At 62.0% G+C, this 11513-nt stretch overlaps 1 protein-coding gene across 1 annotated transcript; it reads right to left on the bottom strand.

Annotated features, from left to right (window-relative positions):
- PDCD1 (programmed cell death 1) lies at nt 1-8645 on the bottom strand. Its single transcript, XM_008578751.1, has 5 exons — nt 8570-8645; nt 2721-3071; nt 2042-2197; nt 853-887; nt 1-240 (listed from the first exon to the last, which is right to left on the bottom strand). Exons 1-5 carry the CDS (start codon nt 8643-8645, stop codon nt 1-3), a joined length of 858 nt encoding a protein of 285 aa, XP_008576973.1.
- Nucleotides 8646-11513: the final 2868 nt, after the last annotated feature.

Below are 11513 nucleotides of genomic sequence, written 5' to 3'. Positions count from 1 at the left end.
TCAGAGGGGCCAAGAGCAGTGTCCATCCTCAGGCCTCAGAGGCCGGGGACCCCGAGGGCCATCGGCTGAGCCCCTGCGGCCCAGATATGAGGTGTCGAGGCCATTGGGGAAGATTATGGTGGCGTATTCGGTCTGCTCAGGGAGACAGGGGACAGGGGGTTCCGGGGTCTTCTCTCGCCACTGGAAGTCCAGTTCCCCGTAGTCCACGGTGAACACTGGCACGACGGAGGGGTCCTCCTTCTTTAGGCGGAGAGGAAAGAAGGGGTCAGCCACTCTCTGGGTGGTGGCACAGGCCCTACCGCACGGCTCAGCCAGGAAGGCGGCCTGCACCCTACATCCTGGACCGTGACAGCGCTGAGCCCATCGCCGAGTCTGGGGCCTCTTACTTAGAGTAGGTGCAGCCCGGGCACTGAAGAGCAGGCCCGATGGCCGTCCCCCCACCGCCTCGCTGTGTGACCCGGGGAAGCAGCCCCTCCTCTCTGGCTCAGTTTCCCCCTCCAGAACATCCCTGGCGTTCTTGCAGATTTAGGATAACAAATGCAACTTTTCAAGCTGTCCCCTGTCCAGTGTTAGGTGAGCAATGACTGTGCCCACACCATGGCTCACAGGCGTGCACAGCTGTTGGCCATGTGCCCTGGGGGATGGCAGGTGGGCCTGGGACCAGGACATGGCTTTGGGAATTGAGGTCACATTGCCTGGGGCACCAGGGAGGCGGGGCCCTGGTTGGAAGCTTGAGTCTGAGGGTGGACATGAGTCCCCAGGTTGTAGCCCTGCAGGCCCTGCCAGTCTCTCTGCCTGGACCCCACCCAGGAAGGCAGAGTGTGATCCCGAAGAAAAGACATTGAGACTTACCAGGGACTGGTCCTCAGGTCTGGCTCCTCTGGACGCTGCAGAGGAGCACACTTTGAGTCAAGGGGCAGACACAGAACAGTCCTCCCGGGGGCGGTCCTGCCCCAAGGGACTTCATGGGCCCATCCTGAGTGTTCGGGCTCTGGGGGAGACTGTGCAGCTCTGGGGAAGGGCCCCACGCCGTCCCCCGGCTCCTCCCAGGAAAGGCCCCACAGACAAGCTGCCTGTGTCTCCACCCATGGCCAGCAGGGCGGGCCACAAGTGTGTCCCAAACCACAAGGAGGACGAGGAGGAACGCCAAGGACATGCACTCCCACAGGGGTCTGGGCACGGCAAGTTAAGAGCCGCCTATGAGCACAGCCCTACCCCAGCTGTTCTCGGGAAAATCAGACGCCTGGACACCTGGGGGTCTAGTCCATGCTCCAGGATGCCCTAGAAGCAGTTGGAGGTCATGTCCCCCGTGAGTCCCCCTTAGGGGGTCCATTGGTCAGGGTGTGTGGGTGGGTGTCCACAGGCCCTCCTGTGGTCAGCATGTGTGGGGTGGGTGTCCACAGGCCCTCCTGTGGTCAGCATGTGTGGGGTGGGTGTCCACAGGCCCTCCTGTGGTCAGCATGTGTGGGTGGGTGTCCAGAGGCCCTCTGGTCAGGGTGTGGGTCAGGGTGTGTGTGGGGTGGGTGTCCAGAGGCCCTCTGGTCAGGGTGTGGGTCAGGGTGTGTGTGGGGTGGGTGTCCACAGGTCCTCACGTGTTCAGGGTGTGGGTGTCACTCCCCACCCTCTCCTGGCCTGTGGCTGACACCAGGAGCCTGACACCTGGGTGCTGGCAAAGCCCCTTGGCAACGGGCACAGGATGCCTGAGGCTTGGGGTGGCCCGAGCAGCTGGCTCGGCCGCTCTCCCTAGTGGGTGTGCGGCGTGTGGCTGCTTGTGCTTCCCCCTCTCCAGGCCCCCCAGAGCCCTCCCAAGAGCAGGCACAGGGAAGGGGATGTGGTTGGGGTTTCCTCAGGGCGTGGTGGGAGACCCCAGCCCAGCTTTTCCCTGGGGTGGGGGGAGGGAGGCTGGAGGAGGGGAAGGGAAGGGCTAGTGCAGGCAGGGAGGGGACAGGACGGGGTCCATCTGGCCCGCACGGCTGTCTGTGGCCCGCACGCTGCTACTGAAGCGGACGGGGCGGCTCTGGAGGGCTGTGACAGGTGTTACCTCTTGTGGTCCTGGAGCAGGTGGCCAGGACCCAGGCCAGCAACAGCAACACCAGGACGCCCACCAGGACACTCGAGATGCCAACCACCAGGCCTTGGAACTTGCCAGCTGGCCCGGGCGAGGGGCTGGGCTGTGCTGTGGGTTCTACAGCTCTCTCTGGAGGGGCACAACGGAAGGAGTCAGGGTCAGGGGTCAGGGTCAGGGTTCAGGGACAGGGGTCAGGGACAGGGTTTAAGGACATAGGCTTCAGGGATAGGGGTTGGTGATGGGGTCGGGGACACAGGTCAGGGATGGGGGTCTCAGAGAAATCCACGGAGTGTCCTGCACATCCTTAGGGGGCCCACCCTGTCCTCTTCCAAGCCTGGTGGGCCTGGACCCCAGGCCGGCAGTGATGAGTTATTGTCCAGCCTGCACTCCTTGAAGAGCTGCCCAGGACAGCCATGGCATGGGCAGTGCCCACCACCTGGCCCCTCCTCCAGGCTCTCTCCTGCCCCAAGACAGGGGAGGGTGCTTCAAAGAGAGGGGTGGGGGGCGTGGGCCATCAGGACCCTGGTTGCTGGACAGAGCCCTGTACTGGAGTCTGGCAGGTCCCTGTGCCCTGTGCCCTCTGGGGGCTCCTGTGCCTGTGTAGGAGGGTCCTGCCAGCTTCCCCCTGCCCTTAGGTCTCCGAGGCCCACACCTGTCACCATGAGCTCCGCGCGGGGGCTCTCTGTGATCTGCGCCTTGGGGATGGCCCCACAGAAGTAGATGCCGCTGTCGTTGCGCTGGGCGGCGAGGATGCTCATGTGGAAGTCGCGCCCGTTGGGCAGTGGCGTGACACGGAAGCGGCCGTCCCGGTGGGGCAGGCGGTGGTCCTCGGGGAAGGTGGCCAGCTTGTCTGTCTGGTTGCCGGGGCTGATGCGGTACCAGTTGAGCACCAGGTGCTCGGACGTGTTGTGGAAGCTGCAGGTGAAGGTGGCATTGTCCCCCTCGGGCACGGCCAGCCGGGCCGGGCAGAAGGTGAGGGGGCTCCCAGGCCCGTCTGGGAGGCCTGAGGGAGGGACAGAGCAAGGCGGAGGTGACGAGGGGTGCGGGGCAGCCCAGCCCACCCCACCCCTGCCACCTGCCCGCGCCCCTCGGATGGAGGCTCTGGGAAGCCCGCCCGGTGCTGGATGCCCCAAGCAGTGCCCGGCCTGGTGGCGTCTCCGTGCACGCGCGGGGACTGCACTCGCCTCCATGCTGGGACCTTTCCTTTCAGCTCTACTGAGACCCAGGCCCGAGGGCTTCTGCCCAGCGTTTGGGCTCTGGCTGGGTCCCTGGTTTCTTCTCCTAAGGGTCTTTGTCCCCTTTCCTCCTGGACTCCAGGTTGCCAGTCCCCCGAGAGGGCTGTGCTGGGGTCGCCTGCAGGCCTCACCCCACACAGTCCCAGCTCTGCCCATTCCACGTCCCTGACCCCTGGGTGGTCTGGCCGGGTCCTGTCTACATGGCTTCAGTTGAGGGGGAGGGTAACTGGGGTGCTGGGCTGGGTGGGGGGATTCCCATGGAGACTCAGCTCTGGGGGGCGTGGGCCCTTTGGCAGACTCGGGGTCCAGCTTTTACCCCCATTTCTGGACAAGTTCAGAGCTGAGAGCCAAGCCCTGGCCCACAGGGACCCCAGCGTGGGCATTACTGCCCTGGTCAGTGGGCAGCGGGTCGTCCACCTTGTCCAGCAAGACCCCAGGGAGTGGGGTTCACAGACGGGAGCCCTCAGAGACCAGCGGAGGCCCCCATGACCCTGGGCTTCCCAGACAACGCTTGCTGGAAATTAAGACTGTGGGGCCGGGCCTCCCACAACAGTGCAGGGGCTCTGAGGGTCCAGCCTCACTGCCATGCTCAGGGGCGCTCCCACACATGCACTCACATGCACACATGCACTCACATGCACACATGCACTCACACGCACACATGCACACATGCACTCACACGCACACATGCACTCACACGCACACATGCACACATGCACTCACACGCACACATGCACTCACATGCACACATGCACTCACACGCACACATGCACTCACACGCACACATGCACTCACATGCACACATGCACTCACATGCACTCACATGCACAATGCACTCACATGCACTTACACACACCCTCTCACGCTCCCCCCGTCGAGCCCACGGGACACACCTGCAGCTTTTCCATCCACAGTCCTCACAGGAACCCCTGTGATATTCAGTCTGCATTGGCATCGCCCCCCATTGCTGCTCCCAAATCCACTGCCATACCCAGGCCCAGCCCACCAAAGCCTCCCAATGGAGTGCCACACCCTCCCACAGCTAGGGTGACCAGAAAAGCCCCCAGGGCACCAGGCTGGGGAGCCCCTTCCCCTTCCTGCTCAGGCCCTCCTGTGCAGGGGCACCTGTGGGCTGCGGGCCACCACCTGCTGTCCTGCCTGGCGGGATCCCACCCCACCACACCCCTGCCTGGAGCACGCCCTGGGGAGCTGCCTGCCCACTCTCATGGCTGCCCCTGCGTGGATGTGGGTGATGGACCTTGGGCCCTGCCTGCGCTCTGCCTTCCTTTGGTCTGGTCCTCATCTGTCCTCAAACTGTCACTGAATGTGTGACAGTTTGAGTCACTTATCTGCTTGTTGTCTCTGTCATCCCTCTTACAAAATCTGAACTTGAGAGGAGGGACCCTTGGCTGCCTGGGCCCTGGTACACCGATGGGTGTCTGCCCTGGCCCAGCCCCTCTGGCTAGGTCCCTACACAGCCACCTGCCTGGTCTTGGCTGGCCCCTGTGGCTCCTGGTCCCTCCTGGTGGCCCTTGTGGTCTTGCCCAGGGTGGTTCCTGCTGTCTCTGTGCCCCACAGCCTCCTTGCTGCTTCCAGAACCCCCTGACCAGGCACACTCCTACCCCCACCATTGGGGGCAATGTCCTTGTGGCATGTCCAGTGGTGGCGGGGGCAGGGGCTAGACACACCAGCTGTGGGACCACTGAGGTGAAGCCCTCTGGCAGAGACCACCCCTTAGCTGCTGGGCATCACCAAGACGCAGGTCGAGGGAAGTGTCCCAGAGATTCCTGTGTGTGTGGGGTTGGACCTAGCATCTCACTGCTCTGGAGCTGGCCTTGAACACAAAGGGGTCTGACTGTCAGGGGCTCCAGCAGGACGACCAGGAGGACACCCCACCCAGATGGAAGCAGATGGGTTCCCAGGAGTGGGGTCCCTAGAGAAGCTCTGGGGAAGGGAGGGTGGGCCCCTGGGCTGGAGGCCTTACTGGGTGGACACAGCACACAGAAGGTCCGGCACGGCCCCGTTCTCCATGTCTGGAAATGCGGTGGGGACCCTGTGGTGGCTGAGGCCCCGGGTGGCACCCCTGGGTCTCCAACTCCCATGCTGCAGGTACGCAGGTGAGAGACGGTGCCGTCCACGGTCCCTCGAGTGTACCTGCCACGACGATAGTAGTGCTCACTTCCACGTGTGGTAGACGTGGCTGCCCTGCTCCCACACTGTGAACACCTGTGACGCTGTTGTCACATTGCTGTGCAATTAAGAATTTAAATGTAGTCTGTTTGCAAAAATTGATAGAGGGATCTCCTGCCTCCTTGAGCATGTGCATGACGAGAGGGCCTCCAGGACTTTTTCTATTTGAGTCTCATGGTCCCTCACCCAGTGGCCTCCAGCCAAGACCCTGGACTCCTGGGACTCACTGGAGACCCTGTTTTGGAATCTGCCCACGAGAGTCTCGCTGGGCTCCTCTGCCTTCCTCCACCAACCGCCTGGGTGGGAGTGGGGCTGGAGCATGGTGTGACGAGCTCATGGCCCCCTCCCCAGCCTGTCCCACAGCTCCTGCTCCCAGGGAGACCCAGAGCGGGTGCCGAGGGCATACATTCTGGCCTCTGCTGTCTCCCCAACCTGCCCAGCCCCCACGCAGCCCACCCGGCAGCTCCCACCCAAGGGCCACCTCACCTCAGTCCTCCAGGCCACCTCCTCCAGGAAGCCCTTGGTACATATTCAGAAATGACCACTGGCTGATTCCTGGGTAAAGTTATATTTGAGACACTTCTGTGGCCGTGGAACAGCCGTGAGTCTTGGGGGCCCGAGGCAGGGGCTCTGGCTCCCAGAGAGATCTGGCGTTGGCTCAGAGGCGAACTCACAAACAACGCATTTTGCAACCACCACCCAGCCCCTTATTTAGATAAGACACATCTGGGGGGCCAAAAGCATGGCCCAGTGGACAGCCGGGGTCCCCAGCGACCCCCACGGTCCCTGATTGATAACAAAGGGGGAGGGTGCCTTGACCACACACACTCATCACGGAGGCCCTTGACAGCATCCCTGAGAAGGACCAGCACTGCGTATGATTCTCCTGGCGAAGAGACAAAGCCCAACATCCCCGTGAGCAAAGGCAGACACCTCAGACAGTGGCCCAGCCCGTCTCTGGGACTCTTCAAGACAGAGAGGCGATGCCTGCTCCAGACCAGAGGTACCTGCACACACACAATGCCCGACAGGAGCAAGTGGCCCTCGGCCAGGCTCCCTGTGGAGACTGCCAGGGAGCGTGTGCTGTGAGCAGGAGAAAGTCTGTCCCTGCAAGACCTGGCTGGGGCATGAGCAATGACGTGTCTTCTAACGTCTTCAAGAAACACTCACGTGCTTCAAAAAGTCACAGGAATGTGTGTTGATATGGGAGTTGTGTCCCACGAGTTCATATGTTGGAGTCATGACCCCAAGTCCTAACCCCCTTCTCTTCTGAGGAGCAGGTGGCCTTATTAGGCATAGGGTCATTGAAGGTGGAATTAGTTAAGACGGGTCACACTGGAGTAGGGTCAGTCCTAATCTATCATGACTGGCGTCTTTGTAAAGAGGGGAAATTTGGACTCACACATGTGAAGATAGAGGCAGAGGCTGGAGTAGGATCAAAGACCGCTAGAGACCGCCAGCAGCCACCAGAAGCCCGGGGAGATGCTGGGGCAGATCTGCTCTCAGATCTTCAGACGGAACTGACCCTACCGATTCTTGATCTCGGACTTGTGGCCTCCAGGACCGCGAGACAGCACACTTCTGTTGCTGAGGCCCCTGGTCTGTGACCCTTTGTGACAGTAGCCCCAGCCAACAAATACCGTCAGGAAGCGTGCCAATATTGCCCATCACCCGTTCTAGGTGGAGGACGTTCACTGCTGGATTTTTTAACTTTTCTGCATGATATTTTTCAAAACTGTAGGTTGAAAAAAATAAACAAATCTGACTTTGAACAATGTGTCACGGGCTGTGCTGGATGGTTTTCCTAAAGGATCGGACTTAATTCTCATGATACTATCGGGCAGGTGTCATGACCCCCGGAGTGCAGGTGAGGAGAGGGCGGGTGGGGAAGCGGCGTGGCAGAGGCCACAAGCCCCCCACGTGCAGCCCTGACCTGACCTCAGGCCTGTCCCACCTCAGAGCTCCAGGACGGGGCCAGCAAGCGTGGGGTCGGGGACAGCTCACAAAACACAAGTAACACATAGGCGTAAAGGGGGTGTCACCCACGGGAACGACCAGGCTAACGCAGGCAGTGAGTAAATTAGGAAGGAAAAAAGAGGCAGGGTCCCCGGGCGAGGGGCACCACCACCACGCCGAGGTGGGAGCCCCCAGCAGCCAGCAACAGCGAAGGGGCTGGGGCTGGAGGAGAATGAGGGGCTTCCGTGACAGGGACCCCAGGATGGACTTCCTGAAAGGGGTGCAGGGCAGCCCCAGGGTGTCTCCTCGTGTTGGTCCTTCCATTGGCCAGCACACCCCTGAGCCCAGCAGGGTCCAGAGGAGCGTCCCTGCTCCCGGAGCAAGACCTCAGTGTCCCCACATGCAGGCTGGCCCTGCACAGAGGCTGAGGGGCACGGGCAGCCTGGAGCAGGAGACCCTCCCCTTGACCCTGGAGTGTTGGACCGAGGGCTCCCCGTGGACCATGGCACAGGCGCTCAGGGGCCAGGGCTGCCACATCTCAGCATCCCACCCCTCCCCAGAGCCCGTCGTGGATGCTCTAAGCTATTAACCCAGACACTGGGCACCTGGAATCCCATCCAGGGACCCCTGGCAAGGTACAGAGCCCGGGTCCACCAGGGAATGTTGGGGCAACAGATGAACAGCCTTTACTCGAATGGTTACTCTTGATAAGATTAGAAAAATCAGTTCCCTAAGCTGCGACCTCGCAAAACCAAGGTCAGTCCCCGTGTGGGGCTGGTCCCATCCTCAGGGCAATACGAGCGAGGACAGGGGAGCCGAGGTGTGGCAGAGGTGCCCGTGGGACCCATCATCCTACAGACCGTCCACCTGGACGCCGAGTACCATGGGAGCAGGACAGAGGTCCTGCCTGCCCATGAGCAAGGAGAGGGCTGGCCCCAGGGGAAGAGCCGGAGCCCAGAGAGGACACTTCGCCTGCCCAGAGCCACACAGCGCCGGGCATGGCCGTGCTGGGCTGGCCAAGGTCCTGGCCCCACCGCGGTGTCCCCCACCCGCCAGGGACAGAGGGGGAGACGTCCTTCCAGAGCTCTGATTCTGAGTCGCCTGACCCGGCCCCACCTACCTAGGAGCCATCCTGGCCGCCAGCCCAGCTGCAGCACGGCCCAGACCAGCGGCCAGGGCACTTGTGGGATCCGCATGCCCAGAGTGCCAGCCCGCGCCCGGCCCGCCAACCTCCTCCTCCTCGGCTGCTCAGGCAGAGGTGGCAGCGGAAAGGAAACTGTCCCAGGCCAGATGGCGGGGAGGAGGCCTGCTCCTCCTCCCGCCCCCTCTTCCTCCACCTCCCTGTGGGCGGGAAGAGACAGGAGGGGCTGACGGGGACAGGGTGCAGGTGGCAGACGGAGGGACGGAACGGGGTGTAGGGTGGGACAGAGACAGGGACAAAGGGGGCCCAGCTGCCTCTGCCCCGCTATGGGGGTCTCTCCATCTCACGCCCCCTTTCTTGGGCAGTTTTTGTCTCTTTGCTTACTTGCTGTGGCCTCTTTCCATTTCCCACCTGAGCTGCCCCTCAGTGCCCAAGGCTGGGGGATGGAGGTCCCCTCCCAGGCCTGGCCTCTTGTCCCTTGGGAAGGTGGGTCGCCCTCTCTGGGCTCAGGTTCCTGGGGCTGCAGTGAGGGGTGGGTTTGGCTCCAGTCCCACTCTGTCTCGCAGGTGCCTGAGCCCCTCTGAGCTCCCTGGTGGCCTCCTGGGCCGCACACCCAGCCCTCCATCCTCTGCTTGGGACAAGGCCCTGTCCCCCGTCCCCCAGCCAGACCCACCAGGCAGGGGCAGGCGGTGAGGAGCATGGTGAGACAGGTGGCCCTGCTGAAGGTCGTCTGTCTGGGGCCGATCCCTTCCTTGCCTCTGGCCAGGCCCCATGCCTGGCTCTGGGCAGCAGAGTTTCCAGATCTTTCCACCCTCAGCCTCCAGGTGGTGGGGGCCTCGCCTGTGAGGCAGACCTCCCCTTCCAGGCCTGACTTTCTGACACCCCTTGCCCAGCCCCCCAGCTGGCTCGGGTTGCGGTGGGGGTGGTCCTGGGGCGTCCAGGCGCCCGGCCTGGCTCTGCGGCCTCGGTGGCTTGTGAAGTGGTTTGGTAATTTCACTGCGTTCTGCTCTGAGCGTTTTATTACAGTGAATGGAAAACAGGAAAAATGAAACTGCTGATATTAGTGATGAGATGCGTAGGTCTCACCCGCTTCAAGTAACCGAGACAAAGCTAGAAACCGCCTGGCAGCTGGCGCTGCGCCTCAGCCCGTAGAGACCCGGGGCTGGGCTGTGAAGGGAAAACATTAAAGACACCGAAACGGTGGAAAAAGAGCATCAAAGGCGGTGTCTGCGAGAAGATTTAGTTTATGAACAAAGGCCACTCCTGAGTCTCAGCGAAGCGGGGCCGTGTGGGTGGCGTGGAGGGTGGGAGGGGCGGTCCCGACCCACAGGTGGCTCAGGGGAGCCTGGCAGGGGCCTCTGTGCTGGCCAGACGGCCAAGGTGGCGAGGGGCAGGTCTCCTGCTGGGGCTGGGCTGTGTCAGGTCAGCAGGTCCTTCAGCAGCCTGAGGGCCACTCTGGCCAGGTGCAGCTCATTTGGCCTCCAGGCGGCTTCTGGGCAGAATGTGCCCGACCCCCAGCCCTGCAGGGCCTTGATTCTGTCTTCTGTGTTCAGTGTTTAATTTCTGCCCCAGTGCTGCAACAGGGCCTTCCTGGGGAAAATGAAACTGCTGATATTAGTGGTGAGATATTAGGGGTGGAGTATTAGTGATAAGATGCGCAGGCCTGAGGCTCCGAGCTTTCCGGGGGCAAAGCTGTATCCTGGAGACTGGACCCAGGGGGAGGCAGGCAGGTCCACAGCTCAGGCCTGGGGCACAGCCTCAAGGGGCCTCCACCCCAACACCCCAGTCTTGACCTCTCATCAACATGCTTCCCCAAGACGCACACACTGTCCCCAACGCGCACTCTGTCCCCAACACGTACACTATCCCCAACACACACACTGTCCCCAACACGTACACTATCCCCAAGGCACACTCTGTCCCCACACGCACTCCATGCCCCAACGCGCACTCTGTCCCCACACGCACTCCATGCCCCAACGCGCACTCTGTCCCCACACGCACTCCATGCCCCAACGCGCACTCTGTCCCCACACGCACTCCATGCCCCAACGCGCACTCTGTCCCCACACGCACTCCATGCCCCAACGCGCACTCTGTCCCCACACGCACTCCATGCCCCAACGCGCACTCTGTCCCCACACGCACTCCATGCCCCAACGCGCACTCTGTCCCCACACGCACTCCATGCCCCAACGCGCACTCTGTCCCCACACGCACTCCATGCCCCAACGCGCACTCTGTCCCCACACGCACTCCATGCCCCAACGCGCACTCTGTCCCCACACGCACTCCATGCCCCAACGCGCACTCTGTCTCCAACGCGCACTCTGTCCAAGACGCACACACTGTCCCCAACGCGCACTCTGTCCCCAACACGTACACTATCCCCAACACACACACTGTCCCCAACACACACACTGTCCACAAAACACACACTGTCCCCAACACGTACACTACCCACAAAACACACACTCTCCCCAACATGTACACTATCCCCAACACATACACTGTCCCCAACACACACACTGTCCCCAACACACACACTGTCCCCAACACGTACACTATTCCCCAACACACACACTGTCCCCAACACGCACACTATTCCCCAACACACACACTGTCCCCAACACGTACACTATCCCCAACATACACACTGTCCCCAACACGTACACTATCCCCAACACACACACTGTCCCCAACATGTACACTATCCCCAACACACACACTGTCCCCAACACGTACACTATCCCCAAGGCGCACTCTGTCCCCACACGCACTCCATGCCCCAACGCGCACTCTGTCCCCACACGCACTCCATGCCCCAACGCGCACTCTGTCTCCAACGCGCACTCTGTCCCCACACGCACTCCATGCCCCAACGCGCACTCTGTCCCCAACGCGCACTCTGTCCCCACACGCA

Source organism: Galeopterus variegatus, unplaced genomic scaffold (assembly GCF_000696425.1).
Source record: "Galeopterus variegatus unplaced genomic scaffold, G_variegatus-3.0.2 Scaffold1752, whole genome shotgun sequence".
NCBI classification, from domain to species: domain Eukaryota; kingdom Metazoa; phylum Chordata; class Mammalia; order Dermoptera; family Cynocephalidae; genus Galeopterus; species Galeopterus variegatus.
Note: the sequence above shows the minus strand (reverse complement) of the source record. Positions and strands in the feature narration are given on the sequence as shown.

Excerpts from the sequence above, each read along its gene's own strand:
- PDCD1 (XM_008578751.1), bottom strand. The coding sequence starts at position 8,645 with ATGCGGATCCCACAAGTGCCCTGGCCGCTGGTCTGGGCCGTGCTGCAG. Across the intron at positions 3,072-8,569 it reads GCGGCCAGGATGGCTCCTAG|GCCTCCCAGACGGGCCTGGG; the intron begins GTAGGTGGGGCC and ends TCCCTCCCTCAG. Across the intron at positions 888-2,041 it reads CTGCTCCAGGACCACAAGAG|CGTCCAGAGGAGCCAGACCT; the intron begins GTAACACCTGTC and ends GCTCCTCTGCAG.